Source organism: Gadus macrocephalus, chromosome 2, assembly GCF_031168955.1.
Source record: "Gadus macrocephalus chromosome 2, ASM3116895v1".
Lineage (NCBI taxonomy): Eukaryota > Metazoa > Chordata > Actinopteri > Gadiformes > Gadidae > Gadus > Gadus macrocephalus.
Window position 1 is genome coordinate 6,395,025 of NC_082383.1, and position 19,842 is coordinate 6,414,866.

The 19,842-nt window shown below is 50.3% G+C and overlaps 1 protein-coding gene across 1 annotated transcript in view; it reads left to right on the forward strand.

Annotated features, from left to right (window-relative positions):
* col5a3a (collagen, type V, alpha 3a) overlaps nucleotides 1–19,842 on the forward strand; it is a 54,540-nt gene that overhangs the window by 11,334 nt on the left and 23,364 nt on the right. The window contains 23 exon segments of the mRNA XM_060075105.1: nucleotides 4,946–5,068; nucleotides 8,038–8,541; nucleotides 9,351–9,461; nucleotides 9,775–9,870; nucleotides 9,872–9,892; nucleotides 10,129–10,182; nucleotides 10,292–10,333; nucleotides 10,515–10,577; nucleotides 11,697–11,771; nucleotides 11,928–12,011; nucleotides 12,385–12,441; nucleotides 12,674–12,727; nucleotides 12,870–12,923; nucleotides 13,114–13,167; nucleotides 14,012–14,065; nucleotides 14,295–14,348; nucleotides 14,895–14,939; nucleotides 16,436–16,489; nucleotides 16,936–16,980; nucleotides 17,492–17,545; nucleotides 17,837–17,881; nucleotides 18,523–18,576; nucleotides 19,577–19,621. Coding sequence (XP_059931088.1) covers nucleotides 4,946–5,068; nucleotides 8,038–8,541; nucleotides 9,351–9,461; nucleotides 9,775–9,870; nucleotides 9,872–9,892; nucleotides 10,129–10,182; nucleotides 10,292–10,333; nucleotides 10,515–10,577; nucleotides 11,697–11,771; nucleotides 11,928–12,011; nucleotides 12,385–12,441; nucleotides 12,674–12,727; nucleotides 12,870–12,923; nucleotides 13,114–13,167; nucleotides 14,012–14,065; nucleotides 14,295–14,348; nucleotides 14,895–14,939; nucleotides 16,436–16,489; nucleotides 16,936–16,980; nucleotides 17,492–17,545; nucleotides 17,837–17,881; nucleotides 18,523–18,576; nucleotides 19,577–19,621 — 1,842 coding nt within the window.

A 19,842-nucleotide genomic window follows, 5' to 3' on the forward strand; every position in this document is an offset into this window, starting at 1 on the left:
GCCACCACATAGTCACGAACCGTTACCTTTTTTTACCCTCAAACATACACTATTCTGGGCTGTCATATAGTTGCATAGCAACCAGTCCCTGGGTGATGCATAAGGATGCATAATAAAAAGCAACTTGGTGATACCATTAGGAGGTAACGCCAGACACTGACTCATCCATTTGCATCATCCTCTGGAGCAGTCTAATAATTATTGGTTGTGGGAAATGCCAGACTAAATAAAGTAAGACAGACAGACACACACACACACACACATACACACACACACGCACACACACACGCACATGCAAACGCACCCCACAAGTACACCCCACCCCACCCCACACCCAAACAGACACACACCCCACACCCAGCAACGTGGCTTGAAGGCTTTGATGCACTGGTGTTATTTTCCATTCATAAATAAACCGCACTCTCTCTTAAAGTGCTCCATGTCCGCCACGCCAACGCAGAGCCCGTTGAGTCAGTGAGGAGTGAGTTGGGCTTAACGTCATGTGTTTGTGTGTGATGTGCTGTGACTAAGTTGCCCACAGTTTCCCCTGTGGGGGCCACCCCTGTTGAGGGTTGACGCAGGTACACCAGGTAAGGGAGGGGCAGGGGGAGGGGCAGGGGGAGGGGGGGGGGGGGGGGGGGGCTCAATGAAGGGGCGTGGCGGGAGAGATGGCGAGGGGCCTGTCGAGCCATACCCCCAGCCTGCTATTAGCTCTCCCCAGTCATTGCTAAGAAGAAAGATAACAGTGACTCCACAAGTCCCTGTTTTTCATTCTCCTTCTATCTTCTAATGACTCTGCTGAATATATAGTTGGGCCCATTAGCCCACCACAGTGGAGGGACTGTGTGCTTGTGTTGAGTTTATATGGCGGGTGATCGTGAGACCTTTGACTCCTCGGTGGTGGAATTCCTGCAGCCGTCCCCTGTGGCAACGCATGTCAAGAGGCTCGGTCCTTATTATCTGTAATCGGGGATGGACAGGGTTGCGCGGGGAGGCGACCCCACTGCGGTTATACAGTCATTACATTCAGAGTCATTATCTCTGCTGGAGTTCCCGCGTGGTATGCAGGTGTGATTGGCTGGTGTTCATGTACGGGGAACTATTGGGTTTGAACCGGGGATGTTCGGATTAAACCGTGGAAGTGGAAGCCCCCGGTCTTTGAGTCCCTCTGTTTTCGGTTGAGTGACTGTTATTGTCATAAGTTCTCAGTTTGTGTGCTTCCCATGACAAAACGCAATCTCTGTTCCCTTGTCGTTCCATGTGAGACTTGGCTCTAAATCACTCGCCCACAGCCTGGAACAGATCAGCTTACCAGCCGCACCCCCCTCCCCACACACACCCCTCTCTCTCTCGCTCTCGCTCTCGCTCTCGCTCTCGCTCTCCCTCTCCAACTCATGCCCTTAGGCACAGTGTCTGTACAGAGTAGGATCAAGAGTCTAAAAAAGATGGAGGAAGACAGATGTAGGATGGAAGTTGTAGGCTTTCAGAAGAGGCCATCTTCCAGAACACCCTGAGGGGACACAGATAAAAACTTCCGTCCCCACCGACATTAACATAACACAGCTTCAGCCCTGGAAAAGTACAGACCGCCTTATTAGCAGTCCCTTTTCGGTCTCTCTCTCTCACCCTCTGTCTCTTGTGTGTGTGTTCTCTCTCTTTCTTTCTTTCTTTCTTTCTTTCTTTCTTTGTTTTATTTGTTTTATTTGTGTATATATATATATATATATATATATGTGCGCTCACACACTTCCCTCACTTTCACCCAGGAAGAATCAGATGTCCTTTTCTGCTGACACGGGTGCAGCCACGCCTCCGGGTTTACTCACCTTGTCGATAATTCCTACTTCTATCACCGCGCCGACGTCCGCACCCTCACCCTCCCCTGGCTGCGTTTGCCTGAGTCCTATCATTACCTTAATTGCTTCTCCCGTGCCCCCAAGTCATTCTCTACATCCCAACCCCCCCCCCCCCCCCCCCACACACCTTGTCGCTCTCGCACCGTGACAGGAAGTCCAGTGTTTTCTATTCCCTTATAGTGTATAGGGAATAGAAACGCTGGATTGCTGTGGTCGGATTGCTGTCAGATTCCTGTCCCCAAGCGGGGACATTTATTTTGGGGGGGGGGCAAGGGTCCGTTGCCCCTGCTACATGCCCATGTTTGGAGTGCTGTTGAAGTCCGAATTCTCCGATCGCGGACTCGTACGCCCTTGTACCGGACGCCCTACAAGACGCCCTCGTACCGAAGAAATCCCCCCCAAAAAGACAGTTTCTCATTCTCCCACAGACTGAAAAAGAAGATGATTACTCCCGGGGATGAGTCATCTAATCTGGCCGTGAATCATCTTGTCTTACCGATCAATTTATTCCATGAGATGCGTCGCCGGGTGTTGGTGCGAGCTGCTGTTTTTCCTATTTTCTGCTTGTGTGTATATTTATGTAAGGCTTAATCGCCTCTGACCCATGGACGAGCGGTATCAGGGGGCTCAAAACAAGGCAGAGCTGACCGATTGGTGCGCGCTAAGCTATAGACATGACTCCAGTAGGTCCACAAACACACATTTCTATGCTTCTGTTTGTGTGTGCGTGCGCACGCTTGTGTTTATTGCGAGGCATAGCTTTGTGTAACCCCCCCCCCCCCCCCCCCCCGCCCCGCCCCCCCCCCCCCCCGGGGTCCGGCGAGTACCAGGGGAGGACCAGCATGCAGTGGGGCGGTTCATGTTCAGGCCTCTTGTTCCCAGGCCCCGGGTTCCCTGGGTCTGGGGGAGGAGAACATGAACGAGGAGGAGGCCGGTGTTCCGGCCCTGTTTCCCCCAGCGTGGGAGCCCGTGGTGGGGGTCTAGGGACGGCACTCGCCCCCTGATGCCTCTATTGCTTCCAGATTTGCCTTCCAAAAAACCACCGAATCGCTCCAGCGTTCTCCAACACTCTGCATGTATTTTGAGCTGAAGAAAAACATGGAGGTGAATGCCCTCTGATGGGGTGGCGCTCCCGCTTGGCCGCTCAGCGCCCTGCTCAAAGGCCGCTCCCGCTCACCGCCGCTGACGTGCGCCGGTGTAATCCCCGTCGGGGTTGTTTTCGTGACACACTTTTGATCTTTTTCGTTTGTATCAGGGGGGGTTGAGGTGAAATGCTTACTTTCAGGATTACTGGCAGAGACACGTCGAGGCCCTGACCCGTCGGGAATATTGTACGAGGCGGGCTTAATCCAAGCGGTCAGAGTACAATTCCCACAGAAAAAAGCCCCATCATTGCAGTATGAAGTGAGTCGAGTCGAGGCTCGCTGTGGATGCATCCGCCCTGGTTAATGATTTTGGTTGAGTCGCGCTCAGATGTTTTGAGTTAGCTAACAAGCATCTGTTCCACTTCAGGCAAAAACAAAACACCAACTAAGGACCAACCAAGTGCTGTTTTATTGCAGTAAGCCGTCTAGATTCTTAGAAGCATCTGCACTCGGCAGTCACCCACTGAGAAGCCAGACTTCTTTGTTATGACTCATGTCCTTTTAGAGGCCCAGCGTTTATTAAATCAGAGGTGAGTGTCTGGTTGGGAGGGGACTGGAACTCGGTGGTCAAAGCTAGAAGTTGAATGAAGGGACACATCCTCAGAGTGGGCCGGTCTAAACTCCCGGTACCTGAACCAGAGACTGTTGTCTGACTCTTAGATGTGTCTCCGTACATGGATTTTGTGTGTCATAAACACCCAAGGTCCTTCGGTGGTTTCCTGTCCAGTGCCACACACAGGGTTTCCCCTGCTAAAAGCCTTTACCGCTCAAGAATGATGAGTATGCATGGGAAACAGTAACAGTAACATGAGGAGGGCGGCTGGGGTACTGGTGGTTAGGATGTTTGACTTCCAGACAACATGCTCTGGCTTTGATCCTCAATGTCAACAGTCTACTTTTAGGTATCCTTGACTGGGATGATTAATTCCTAAGCTGCTCTTTGAATTCAATGCATCTCAAAGTTTCTTGGGATTAAAATTGTCTACTTATCCTGAGAGCGAGGAGCTATGAATTGTTGAATACATATAGTTTTTATCATTTGATTTAAAGCGAAGCCGATTGTTCCCTTATTGCGCGCTGTCCTTAAATTAATTTTAATAACCGCATATTAATGGCGGCAGCATGTTTATATAAGACTTAATTTGAATTGTATGCAAAGGAGCACTAGCTGGTCACTGAGTGAGTTCATCAGCAGGTCACACGTTGATCTAGTGCGTTGGTCTAGCCTCTAATTCCTCTTTAATGAATAACAATGATAACTGCTTTATCGAGTGTATAATCTCCCTACGAATTGATCACCGCTGCGCAGCTGCCTCTGGATACCGTTGCACTCTCTAATGTGAATGTCGCGTTCTTTTCAATTTCCACCGATTCTTATCCTCTTCCTTTCCAGTCGCAATGCCCCAGGGGACATTTGAATTTAGTTGGCAAGGCATAATGAGCGGACGATGTTGCACACTTGTATCCCACACGGCCCCGGACGATGCAGCGTGGGCGTAATAGTGTGGAACGTTCAGGAGGATATTTAGAAATTAGTTAGTTGGGGGGTTAATAGGAGTTAATAGGGGGGGGGGACTGCTGTTCTGTCTGTATTGTGATTTGTTCTCGGTAGTTGTTCAGTCCTTCTGGGCTGCGAGAGGGAAGTGGACGAGGTCATTGAGACGGGGATGAGAGGGAGCAATTTGACTGTTGCACGTACGCAGACGCCTTGGACGCCTGGCGAAACCATGGGAACGCAGGGAAGGGGACAACAACAGTGTCGCGATCATGAGACATAGCACGCCGGAAACGTGGGCGATAGTTTTCCACAGCCGCTGGGCACGGCGGAAATGCCGGAAAATTTTGTATTATTATCAAAATGGATAATCAAACTTGATTTTTAAATGTGGATTTTGGTTTGCATCCAAATTAAATGTGTTTTATGTTTCTTGTGTTGTGATCCAGGGTGAAATACAGCAGCTGCTCATAGCGGAAGATCCTCTATTGGCGGAAGACTACTGTCTGAAATACATCCCAGACTGTGACTCCCCCCTGCCCTATAACACCCAGATCATGGACAAGTCTGAGGTTAGTACTCCCCGCACACACTGACTCACATGCACATACACACTGGCAGGCACGCACACACACTGCCAGACACTCATGCACCCACGCACACACACGCGCACACACACTGGAAGACACGCACACACACTGCTAGACGCGCAAACACATCCAGACACGCATACACGCACGCACACACACACACACTGGAAGACACGCACACACGCTGCTAGACAGGCACACAGATTGGCAGACACGCACACAAACTGGCAGATACGTGCACGTACTGGCAGACACACACACACACACACAGCTAGACACGCACACACACTGGAAGGATGTCAGCAATACTCAACAAATACACTGATACCCAGAGGGAGGGTACAGAATGAACACACGGCGATAGACACAGAGTAACACACACGCATACACACAAACAAATTCTTACACACAAAAACACACACTTATTTTCCTACCGTTGACAGACCTAAGTAATCTGAAATAAAAACACAGCAGAGTTGGCCACCGATGAGACAACAAAGTAAACCCAGATGAGGTGAACGAGACTCTGAGATCACTATTTAGCAGACCTGATCCATCTTGCTCACTGTCTGGAAGGCTCTAGAGACGCAGAGCCTGTTTCAATCAATATTCATTTTATCTCTTTTCTTCTTTGGGGTTTTAAGTCGAAGTCCGTGTTGAGACATCACCAGATCCAGGTTGTCAGCTAGGACTGCGACGGACCTTTCCAGGCTTGCAGAAGCTCTACGCCCAGAGCCAAAGTCATAACAGGGAGAACCATTAAAGCTGTTTGTCTCAGTGAGGCTCATCACCTGATCACATGATTTACTACTTCCAATATCCTGTGCCAAGAGGAGGTCTGAACGCGAAGCGTGCAGCCTCTCCGGGAGTAGCTGAGCCTTTTGCCGCGTTTCCACTGCAGGGTGCGTTACAGTTCGGGTCGCCTCAGTCCGGGAGGGAGGGGGCGGTATAGCCCAGCTCAGTTCCGAGGTCGCGGTTCCACCGCCGACGGTACCCTTCGTGGTAGGCCGTATGTCGCTCGCCGCGGCAGCTACCTAAACATCGTCAACAACGTCTTCCTCCCGAAGAATGCAGAGGAACGCCTCCTCCTCCTTGTTCGCCCGAGCAAGCGTTTTACGCGACATGTTCCTTGCAAAGAATAATACCTCGAGGCTACCGTTTGTTTGTTTTTATCCCCGCGTCGCCCGGAAGCGACGGTTCTGTCGACCAATCAACGGAGGGGGTGTGTAGCTCGAATTTTTCCGGCACCCTTTCATGCGTCCCAGTACCCCAACGGAGGAGTACTGAAGACGAGGGCAAAACGAGTACGGCTCAGTCCGGGTCACGCCCACTTTTGGCGGTGGAAACGCAATCCGTACCGCACCTTTTGCGAACCGAACCGTACCGCGCCCTGCAGTGGAAGCGCGCCATTTGAGAGCGACAGCCCAGAGTCCGACGTTCTCTCAAAGCCCAGTGTTCCTTCACGCCTGCACTGTATCTGTCTTTTGGTCAGGTGTGACTTTTAGCACCTACACACACACGCGCAAACACGCACACACACACACGTACACACACACACACACACGTAGAGAGGTCCTATAAATCGAATAGGATAACACCGCTCTTCGTCTCCTCTGGCTAGCAGGGACCATTCGATCAATCGTGAAGATGAATGATGATGTCATATATTTATTTGGCTGTGTGTCACACAAAGAGAATATGTGCAACAAATAAAAGTGTGTTTGTGTGTGTGTGTGTATGTGTGTGAGAACGTGCGACAGAGACACTGATTCCTGGGGCTCTGTACCTGGGCTGCTTCTAGAAAGTAAAGCAGTACAACTCTAATGCATCATCAATGCTGTGCTTTGTGTGTGGCTATGCGCATTTGTGTATGTGTGTGTGTGTGTGTTTGTTTCATAGATTTCTTTTGTGTTTTTTGTTTTTGTATATGTGGGTGTATGTTTGTATTTGTAAACGTGTGTGTATATCTGCGTTTTGTGTCTTTCGTGCATCTGTGTGCGTTTGGGTGACTCCGTGAGAAACTCCATTCTCCCACGGGGCTCCAGGAATGCTCCATCCCCGCTTACACCGGGCCGTAAGAGACCCTCCCGCCAAACAGTTGGCCATCATCAGGACTACAGCTGAGCCATGAGCTCCATGTCCCACTCACCCACTACCCCATCCCTTCTCTCTCCCCCAGACCGCCACACACACACACACACACGTAAACACACACACACACACCCACACATATACACACACACACACACACACACACACACACACACACACACACACACACACACACGTAAACACACACACACGTACACACACACACACGTACACACACACACACGTACACACACACACACGTACACACACACACACACACACACACACACACACACACACACACACACACACACACACACACACACACACACACACACACACACACACACACACACACACACACACTGACAGTCACTAACACTCACTGAACCTATTTTGCAAGTGGGAACCTAAATCTCATCTTCAATGCCGCCGCACAGTCCGGGCTTTCTAAAGCAGGAATGTCAGACGGACCCATCAGCCCACCAGCCCACAACACACAGGCCATATTTGCTCACTTGGCTGGGCGCACTAAGAATTAGCACTTGCGGAGAATAAGCAAAGTGCCCTCTGACCCCCAGAACAAATAGGTCTTCTTCTTTGAGCGAGAGAGTACACGCTGATTGCCCCGTGGCTGTTGACTCATTGCTATTTATTGTTTGGCTCTAACTGAGCTGGAGGCGCACTATGTCTGACCCGAGACGCTAGGCCGTCCAAGAAACCAACCGTCTCCCTGTCCCTTGTTATTGCCTCAACTGTCTCTGTACTCACAAACAATTATGTTTTTTTTCCTCCACCCCCCAACCCAACCCCATCCCTGTTCCTTCACCCTTCATTGTGATTTTTCTTTGCCGCACAAGATTTCCCAACCTCGGGAACCGCTGCCGACAAGCGACAAGGAAACGGAGAAGGAAGTCTCAAAAAAGGGCAGGAAGGGCAAGAAGGACAGGAAGAACAAGAACAAGAAGAAGCGGGACAAGGGCTCCAAGGGCAAAGGCAAAGGCAAAGGCAAAGGCAAAGGTAAAGGCAAGGGGAAGGGGAAGGGGAAGGGGAAGAGGAGGCAGAAAGACGAGGAGCAAGCCCTCGAGGACGGCTTCCTCAGCGTCTCCCCGGCGACGCTGGCCCAGTATCTGACCAAGGAGCCCCCCCCCCCAACCACCCGGCCCCCGAGGGCCCCAGAGGCCACCGAAGAACTCGTGCCCTCCGCAGGCTACGCCGAAAGCCTCGAGCAGACCTTCCCCTCGGAGATGCCCCAAACAAGCGAGCCAGAGGCCGCCGCCGCCGCCGCCACCGCTACAGCCACCGAGGATCCACGACCTTCTCCGGTGTCCGCCGCACTGCCTGAATCCAAGGTCGAAGCGGAGGTAGAAGTCAAGTGAACCCTCCCCCCTCTCCCCCCTCCCCCCTCCCCCCTTCACCACCGCCGCCGCCGCCTCCTCTACCCCTTCCCCTCACTCCCCTAACAGAGCACCGCCCCACTGCCTGCTAACTGTAGAGAGCACGACTTCACCTCGACCACCACCATCACTAACCACCACCGCCTTAATCACCCCGGCGTCCGCGCTGGTCCTCGTTTGGGGGAAATCCCCCCATCTGGAAGATGCAGCCCAACCGACCCCAACTCGTCGTTTTCGAGTCGTAGATATTTGCCGTCACGGCTGTACAGAATATGTGATTTTGCCACGCATATTCTGACCCTAGTCGTGTGTGTGTGTGTCTGTGTGTTGGTTTGTTTCACGTTCTGTCATTTTGTTCCGATTTTGGTTTTCGCAGGAACCCCGCCGTCGTCATTATATTGCCTTTAACGCTGAAGAAGTGGCACATATGTTGCTTCATCCCTCAACTAATTTCACCGCAATGTCATAACATGTTCCCGTCGGCTTCTCGTGTGTGGAACTAATTCTCTCCTGTCTCAGAGTGACGATGACCCGCCTAAACGAATCACACCGCATCAATGTCATAAACTGATCATCTGCAGCCTCACCGCAATCAACAACACCCACATCCATGCAGTCATTTTTAATGAAACTGGGCGAGTGCCGTGCCCACGGAAAGTGTGTCCTCAGTTCAGTGTGGTGTGACTCGACCTGACTTGCGTGTGTGTGCTTGTGGTTGTGCTTGTGCGTGTGTGTGTGCGTGTGTGTGTGTGCATGTTCTTTCTGCCGCTGTGCAGGAGGACAGACCACTCAAAAGGCCGGTGGTGGAGGAGTACAGTGATAGTGACCTGTATGACGATCTCTCAGTTTCCACGGTAACCGTGGGTCCCAATGTTACCGACTATGAGGTGGGTCTGTGTGCCGGGAGACAATCAGGTTTTTTAACCATTCCACTGTTTAACTGAAAAGTTGTTTTTATAAGTGGGATCTATGCATTTTTAAGAAAAGATCTAATATCTATGTTGTCCTTGAATATCATATTGAGTTTGCTGTATGATGCTTGCTCTCATGCAGCTTTTTCGTTTCTTCCATATCTTTAGGAGATCATCACATGAAACATTATTTCCCAGAGGTGGCATCAGTGCCTCTGTCGACTCCCTTCAGATGTCACGCTTCCATTTTGTAACATCCTCCTCCACCACGTCTCACCTCTCTCCCCAGATGCTGGAATACGAGGACTTGAAGAACGCCACATCCTCCGAGTACGAAGAGTACGAGATCTACGAGGACGCCTACAGCTTCGCAGAGCGAGACCTGGCCCAGGACGTGGGACGGAGAGGTGAGCGGCTTCTCCACTTTCTGTGGGGGGGGGGGGGTTGATCTCCTTGTAGCACACTTGACCCACGAGCCGGTGCTGTGTGTGTGGGCGTTAGCCGGCTGACACACCGTGACGTGAACTCTGTCTCCGTCTGTTGCTCCGTCTGTTGCTCTGTCTGTCTGACTGACTGCTGTCTGTCTGTCTGTCTGTCTGTCTGTCTGTCTGTCTGTCTGTCTGTCTGTCTGTCTGTCGCTCAGGCATCCCTGCGAGCAGAGAAGGGCCAGAAGGGAGAGCGGGCGGTGGCTGAACCGGTAATCCATTAGTGACTGATTCCCTGGGTCTGAACTATGTCCTGTGTTTGTGATGCGTATTGTGTGACTCACTGTTTATGTGTGTGTGTGTGTGTGTGTTTATCACCAGGGGACATTAATAGAAGGACCACCGGGCCCTCCCGGGATAGAGGTCAGCATTCCAGTCGTCACGTGGTGTCATTCAACTTTTGATATAAAAAATTTAAAGGAGTGTATAGGAGTCCTTTTTAACTCGTCGTCTGTGTGTGAATGTGCATTTGTGTGTGTGTGTGTGTGTGTGTGTGTGTGTGTGTTTGTGCATGTGTGTGTCTGTTTGTTTTTCTCGTCAACAGGGTCTCTCCGGTATGCCAGGACCCCCCGGCCCCCCGGGACCCATGGGAGACCACGGTGAACTGGTGAGTGTCTCTGCAGTCCTCTCTGGGCCTCCCAGCACTACATTCAGTGGCTGGCCTGACTCCTGGGAACATGTCAGCTTGACCTCAGTTTGACCAATCACCACATCCCTGGGGCAGGCATGTGGGCTTGGCTATGACCTCAGATTATTAGGATGTATCCATGGAAACGTAATGACCCGGTTGACTGTGTGCTAGACATGCTGTGCTTTCGGCGATGGCACATGGACATGGCTGATTATAATAATTTCTCTTGAGGACACTATTATAGACCTGTGTGTGTGTGTGTGTGTGTGTGTGTGTGTGTGTGTGCATGCATGCATTTGAGTGTTCTTGGCTTTTTCATAAACTTTCCAAAGGCATCACTTTAATAGAAATACAAGTGTTCTTGGTAGAGCATTTATAGAAAGCAAGACAAACAAGGTTGTCTTGTTTACCTCTGGCTTCACAATATGCACTAAACTGGAACGAATGAACGTTTCTGTCAATAATAAAAGAAAGCATTACGTATAATTATAGACCCAGGGTTTTGTGCACACTTTACTCCTGAAGTATATAACTGAATATATATTCTGTATAAAGCATGCATCCCCTGTATGCATGAGCTTCTGTTTGTGAAGTGGGACTGCAGCTGAGCAGGGGAGTTCACCTTCCTTCAAGCACCAGTAGACTAATGTTTGCATAGCAACTAAGTGACGTATGAATGTTTGAATTGAATCATGTCTTTAATGTTTTTATGAATTGTGCCCTGCTTTATTATGGTATTAATAAAGACTTCAGGCAAAAATGTGTTGGCAGGGAAGGAAGTTAGACGTAGATTCTGAGTGGCAGGCACAATGGAAACAGCACAAAATGTTTTCATAGGGAAGCCTTTTTTTTTTTTTTACCGTTTAGATATCAGTCACTCCCTCCCACACACCCACACACTCACACACACCTACCCCCACGGATCCACACACACACCTACAAACACACACTGACACACTCACACACACACACACCTACAGACACACACAGACACACTCACACACACACAATACACACACGCACACACACACACACACACACACACACTACACACAATCTCACATTGCCAATATAACATGGATCTTATTTCTCTAGGGCCCCCCTGGACGCCCAGGTCTTTCCGGGGCTGATGGGATACCAGGTCCTCCAGGCACTCTGCTGATGTTACCAGTAAGAAAATCGAGCTTGACTCTCTTCAACCCAGCCACACGCTACCAAGCCCAGTACTGAGGATCCCCACAAGGGGGAGCTGTGTGATTGAACTTCATTTGCATTTTCCAAGCCGGGGGAGAGTGTCTCTATCCTGTGTTCTCTGTGCCGTTTCAGTTCCAGTTCGGTGGGGATTCTCAGAAGGGCCCTGTCGTCTCTGCCCAGGAAGCCCAAGCGCATGCCATCATTCAGCAAGCCAAGGTAGGGAAGTCTCACTTGTGTGTCACAGAAACGCTGACACAGCAACAAACGCAGCTGTCAAGAGGTTAACCGTTGAAGTTCTAGAAAGTAATGGAGCATAGAGTACTTGAGCATATGAAGTTATAAATGGGCGTAACAAAATGTAGCATGAATGGATGGATCCAATCAATAACACACACAATGGTTCCAATGTGCTTGGTAATTAATAAATGGGAAATAAGTACACAGTGTAAATTGCCGGTCATTATTAATTCAAATCGTCGGTTGAATAGGTTATTGATATGTCGTTTGTTACGATTTCCAATCGATGAGAGTCGACAGTGATTTTAAAGTGGCTTCCGCTTATCAACTATTTCTTTCTTATTTTCTCCAGATTTCGCAGAAGGGACCTCCGGGTTCGATGGGTCTCGGGGGGCGACCAGGACCTGAGGTAAGAGACCCTTAACAGCACTGGATCACACTTCATCACACTAAAGAACACACATCAACCCCTGTACATTCTCTCCACCACTGTTGTGTATAGATATCATCTTCCATACTGTATGGCAAAATCCGATGTTTGAAAAAAAAAACAAAATCTAGTGTGTGACTGCACTGCACCGTCATATTCTAAAAGTACAGTAGCTTGCTCTGCGTTGATCGGGATGTGTTCTGTGTTGCAGGGTCTTCTAGGTCCTTCCGGCCTGAAGGGAAGTGCTGGAGACGACGGCCACTCTGTAAGACCCCCCGCCACCCCCACCCCCAAAAACTATGTTTTTTTTTTTTTTTATCCCTGCTGTATCCCACGGGCTCTCCGTTAAGATCTCTATCACCTCCTCTTCCTCTCTAACTGTGCTTCCCCGCTGACCTCCTACACAGGGCCCCCGTGGATTACATGGCCCTGCAGGGCTGAACGGCCGGGCGGGGAAACGGGTGAGATTTATCGTTCACAGACTCTAATCCATAGTTGTCGTTCTTCTTTTTCGGATTTTGAATCGTGAGGCATCATCTGCTCGCTGTTTTCTCTTCCAGACTTGTGTCTTGATTGTCTCTGGGTCGTGTCAGTGTGTGTATTGTGTTGCTGTGTGTGTTGACTTGTGGATGTGTGTTTTCTCTTTCCCAGGGGCGGTCAGGAGCAGATGGGGCTCGCGGAGCGCCGGGAGAAACAGGCACTAAGGTTGGTTTTTATTTTTTTATGGGAAAAGAAAATTACCACGGGCGCCGCATTGCAGCAGAAGGGAATCAAACATCTCTTCCTCGGACCTCACTGGAAGAAGAAGAAGAAGAGGTTGAAGTATTAGAGAATGAAGATGAGGATGAAGCCGTGCAATTGATTGGTGTGCTTTGCTCGCTCGCTCGCTTGCTGAAAAAGAAAGTGTCAATACATATCTGCAAGGTAAAGCCTTTGCCCGTACACTTGCTGTAAACGCTGAGTTGCAAGACGGCTAATTGCGGGACTTGCGTTGCGTTGCATTCTGCCATTTTGTCGGAGAAGAGGGAGAGGTGCTGAATTACCACACCAACTGCCCACAGCCCTCGGTGTGCCAGGAAGAATCCACCTAGCGCCCCAAACGTCATTGCGTCCGTTTGACAAGCGAATCGGCTCCGTACCTAGCAGCTGCATGGGCGCTTTTGCTAAATACATCAGCCTCCCCTGATAATAGGCTCAGCTGAACAGCGGGTCTTTATCAGTCAAAGCAACGCTCAAGCAGACCCCGAGCTATCTGAAAGCTCCCACACCATGAGAACGGCGTGCACGCAGCAGATGGAAGCCTTCGTCACAGGATGTATCCAAATGCCTGTGTGCGCGTGTGTGTGTGTGTATATGTATTCTAAATGGTGTGTTTTTTTCGTGTGTGTGTGTTAATGTGAATCTGTATTATTTGTGCACAGATGCAATCATGGGTGCCGTTTACATCATTTCCATTCTGCAAGTTGTGTGAATTTTTGTTACGTGCAAGCACATGTTTTCATCATCGCAGAGGGTGTAAACGCAACGCTGGCCTTTATCTCCTTCCCAGGGTGACAGAGGCTTTGACGGGTTGCCAGGACTCCCGGGAGACAAGGGACACAGAGTGAGTGAGCGTGTGGGAACACAACACCCCAAAAGAAGAAAAAAAAAAAGCTTCTTGGTCTTTCCATCTATTTCTCCATCACTCAGCGTTGGCCTCAGATTAATGCGATGTGTGGCCGTGAGAAGCCTTTGTGCTTTAAACAACACAGACTCCCCAGGAGGATGAATTGTGCAAACGTGTCCGTTTCGCCACCCACATGTTATGAATGCATATGTTTCTTCCCACCAAGGGGGACAGGGGCAAACCAGGTCCTCACGGGCCCTTTGGAGATCCGGGAGAGAAGGTGAGCATGCCCAAGTCAATGTCACCCCAGTAATTAGACCATATAGCATTAGCCACTTAGCTACGGAAAAGCTAACAAAAGGAAAATAGAGAAATGGTGTTGACATTAGTCCCACAGTGCCATGAATGCCATGGATCTCTCCATCGGAAGTGTAGACGATTGTTATCCGATTATTTGAGTGCTTTACAGTACAACTGATGCCACAGGTCAAGCCCACGGCGGTACTGAAAGGAAGTAGAATAGGCCTTATATTCAGTTGGAGGTGCTTTCATGATCCTTCTCCTCTCGATGCTGTCCTCAGATCAGTCATTTTCAAGCTATTTGAAATAGATGACAGCTATCGCCCACTTTGCATGTAAATCACATGTGTGGAATACTAAAACGTGCCCCATTCTGTTGGCGGAAGGCTTTGATCCAGCTTGACGAGTGTGAGGTTGTGATGGTTCCCCTCTATGTATTTGTGCCGGCAGTGTGTGTAAGACTCCGTGTATGAAGCTGTTTATCTCAAGGTTGAATGCTGACAATGTTTTCCGTCGTTTGTTTCAGGGTTCTACTGGGCCGATCGGACCGAGGGGGCAGCCAGGCGAACCTGTTAGTAACGACGACACACACGCACACACATAAAGACACGCATGCAGAAGAGCGCACGTAACAACACAAGCTACCCCTTCCACCGCAAGGTTGCACATCTTTGGAGAGCACCAATTACTGCTTAGATTTGCGGTCTTTGAATAAAAAAACGTCTAAACGCTAGCTTAAACTTAACCCACACATACAATACATTAAATTCCGTGGTTCTATTTGTTGCCTGGCACATACAAAAGAATTATACAATCTTTCATTGTATTCATTTCTGGCTAACTGTGTCCGGTCCATCTGGAGACGCCTTGAGAAAACCTCAGCAGGTTCACAGGAAGCTTCCAGAGTGCATCCCAGAGTGATGCTACCGCAGGCACAGTAGTCAGGCGGGCTGATTAGCCCTGATTCACATTCTATCTCCTCGCCCGGCAGGGGGGGGGGGGGGGGGGGGGGGATCAGACTCAGCGGGGGTCCGTCCATCTTAATGGATCACCTGGATGGAGGGAGAGGGAACCACAGAGACGGCAGACGGAGAGAGAGGGAGGGAGAACGAGTGAGGTGTGGGGGGGGGGGGGGAGAAGAGAGTCGTGAGAGAAAGGGGATAGATGAGACGTCGTGTTGCAGCTGTGATGGAGGGAAAAACCTAAACTGTTAAAGACGGATGGGGATGGGAAGGAGGTGGATGGTGGAGGGGAGTGGAGAACCGTTGGAATACCGAGGAGCCCAGCTGAAGATACATTTAGGACATTTGATGATTAGGCGTCGGGGAGAATAAGAGAGAAGGGATGTAGACGGACGACGGGAAGAAGAAGAAGGAGAAGACGGTGCAGATACAAATCAGGGGCCCTGAATGATTTTATTTCCATATCAATCGTGTCCCCGGAGATCACAGATGTGGCTCTGGAACAGGTGGCTTGGCCAGGCTACAAAGAGAAACGGTGCAAGGGGAAAAAAAAATCTATCAAGTAGATGCATGCATGCATGCACACACACACGCGCGTGCGCGCGGCCACACACACGTACGCGCACACATTGAAATGCAGGCAGGTGCACACAAACAGATACATGCATGATTGCACACACAGGTACATGATAGGCACACACACTCACACCTATTTGGTCCACACACACACACACACACACACACACACACACACACACACACACACACACACACACACACACACACACACACACACACACACACACACACACACACACACACACACACACACACACACGCGCACGCACGAAATTTCAATCGACAAACACATACACGAAATTTCAATCGACAAACGCATACAAAATGTTGAAGTATTTCTCTACCTCTCTCGCTCCCCTGTCTTCCTCTTCCTCTTCCCTGCCCATCTCCCTGTTTATCTCCCCGTCCCTCTCCATCAGCGAGCCACAGCTCTGATTGGCCTGTTAGTATTCCGCCCTCACACCCGGCTCATCTGTAGTCCGGATAAGTGTGTGTTGTTGACTGTTTGCTGTGTTTTCATCTCCAGGGCGCGCGCGGTCTCAACGGACCGAGGGGCTCAGCGGGACCCCCCGGCCAACCTGTAAGTCAACGCTACATTATCACCGATGGACTCCGGCCACACGCCGTTCATCCGGCTCTCCATCAAAGCGGAACAATGTCACCTAGGCACCACACATTGAGAGAGCTGATGCCAACCTATTAGTATTTCGGGGAGGCTTTTCGTCCAGCGTGCGACTGGTGCATTCGGACACATCATTGCATCAGGGTTCTCGCGGAAGGATGCCTACAGCTATGCTGCAGACACTCGCGCGGGATCGAAACCCAGTGTCTTTCAGCACACATCCCGCCCACCCATGTTAAGAACTAACTATAAATGACGCGTTTTAAAACTTACCTTGGAAATCCCAAGGACACCATGTCCATTGTCACATGAATGTAAGGACCTTTTGTCAGGACACGTGCGTCCTGGTAAAAAAACCCGCTGATGTGATTTATCGTCCTTTCCACTCCTTTCTGTCCCATTAGGGTATCCATGGCATTGATGGAGTTCAGGGGTCGAAGGGCAACATGGTCAGTACCTCCGTCGTTAAACCCCGCACCAAACCTCATTAGGCATAAATTACCATATTGTGATCGAAGAGACGGCCCACCTGCGGGAAATGTGTGGTTAATGCAGGAGCCGGTGAGCACCGGTTGGTTATGCTAAAGCCGGTAAGCCGTTTCAGTCTTAACCGGTCTGTTCACAATCTGTAGCCACGTTCAAAAGTAACCTAAAGACGTACCTATTTCGCTCAGCTTTCTCTTGAATCCATTTCTCTTAAGTTTTTATTTATTTATTTCTATTTTTGATATTTACTATTGTTTTACTCATTACATCACATTTATCATTGATTTTCACTGTACTGTTGCATTCAAATTGTACGGCTGTATTTTTACTGTTCTGTTAAGCACGTTGCATTGCAACTTTGCACAAAAGGCGCTATATAAATAAAGTTTGGATGTTTTTTGTTTACTAGTCAGCGTACAAAGGTGTGTTTGTGATTGGCTGATATGTGAGACTAATGGGTGTCGGTCTCCTCAGGGGCCGTCTGGAGAGATCGGGGCCCCAGGTCAACAAGGAAACCCAGGGACACAGGTGTGTGCATGCGGACGCTCAGACATGCTCAAACGGACGGACGGACACACACACACACACACACACACACACACACACACACACACACACACACACACACACACACACACACACACACACACTAACATTCCTCTATTCATACATACATACATACATACATACAGTCCCATGTACGTGCAGCACCTTTCACCATTTATTCAACTTTACAATAGACCTCCAGACTGTTGGCTGCTGGCTGTCCTCTGCTGTTTTTCTAAACCTCTACGTGATGGATGCTTTGTTCCGGTCTAGGGCCTGCCTGGTCCTCAGGGTCCCATCGGCATGCCGGGAGAGAAGGTAAGCCAGTGCCTTGTCTCGCTCTCCCACTCTCTCTCCCTCCCTCCCTCTCGCTCTCCCTCTCCCTCGCCCCCTCTCTCTCCTCTACTCTACTCTCGCCAAAATGAAATCCGCGACCTTGTGACATCTGTCATGGCGCGGCCAGGTTAGGTGGCGGAGTGAAGCTCCCAACACCTCGCGCTCCCCAATCAGAACACAGGGAGTGGGATGGTGGTGGGGGGGGGGGGGGAGGGATAGGGGGTCGATTGTGGAGAGGGGGGGGGGGGCGTTGGGATGGTCTGGTGGACAGGAAATCAATGTGCAGGAAAAGTGCACCCCACCAAGCATCCAGGCCTCCCCGGTCGACCCGTGCTGCGGGGTGACCACATTGATCAAGGAAATAGAAAACTAGAGCGAGGAGGAGGGATGAAAAGAAGTGTGAGATCCAGAACAAACTCATGAATGTAGTCAGTGTAGTGCACAGCCAAAGTGGAGGAGGATGTGTCGCGGTTAAGTCTTGGGGTGGTTGTGGTGGTGGTGGTGGTGATGGTGGTGGTGGTGGTGGCGGGGGGCGGGGGCACTAGTGGGTCTGTCTGGGAACTGAGCGGTGAAATCCTCATGTGACGTTACAGTGGATTATGTCTCTGTCTGTTCCTACACAGGGGCCTCAAGGGAAGACAGGCCTGCTGGGACTACCTGGCATTGACGGACCACCTGTAAGTGCCCACGCACACACATGTACTGGCGCACGCACGCACGCACGCACGCACGCACGCACGCACGCACGCACGCACGCACGCACGCACGCACGCACGCACGCACGCACGCACGCACGCACGCACGCACGCACGCACACACACACACACACACACACACACACACACACACACACACACACACACACACACACACACACACACACACACACACACACACACACACACACACACACACACACACACACACACACACTGGCAAGCATACACACATATGCACGCACACACGGATACACACACACACACACACAGGCATGCACACCCATACACCGGCACTTGTATACACACAAAACACACACACGCCCACCGCAAACGCACACACGCACAAATACATATGGACACATCCATCATCATTAATCATAGATATCAATGTGCAGTTGGGCCAACAGATTTGCATATACATGCTCATCTGTCCCGTCTACGCTTGCCATAAATACAACAACACACACCCAAGCGCGCACACACTCACACACACAAAAGCGATTGCAAACAACAGTCCACAGAATTGACATGCGCAGCCTGCTCTCTTCGTCTCGTCAACCAATAGGTTGGGGGAGGGAGCTGTTTCTGGACGTGATCCACTGCAGCATTTGTATTTACAAAAAGGAATAGAAGATTTCCCCCTCAGTGACACTTGACTCGTTGCCAGAGGCTCAAGCTCAGATTTCAGTCATACACGTTTGAATTAATTCATCATGACACCGCTGCTACGGGCCTGCAAGGCTTCATGATAAGACACCACCCTTAATACACGTATGACAGAGACAACAGGCATGACCACAAAACAAGCCGCACGCACACCTCGGAGGAGGTTGTTGTGGGGGCCTTCAGCTTAAGCGCCGTTGTGTTCTCATCTATGTTCTCGCATCTAAATAGTGTATGTGGTTTTTTTTGTCTGTTCATTTATTCATTGATGTGTTTTGTTTTTGAACGTGTTCAGGGTCACCCAGGGCGAGAGGGGCCCACCGGAGAGAAGGGTCTGCTGGTACGTACCTCCGTACATCCTCTGTTAACGGCGCGCGCCATCTGTCTCACCGCAATCTCGTATTCAATCATCACAAGGCACAACTCTCCTCCGAGCTGCCGATCCGGGAAGACTAGTTGTTGTTGTTGTTGTTGTTGTTGTTGCCGTCGTTGTTGTCGTCGCTGTTGTCGCCTCGGCGTACTCGCGGGTTTTACGTTCAGTCACAATCCGGCGTTCCGACG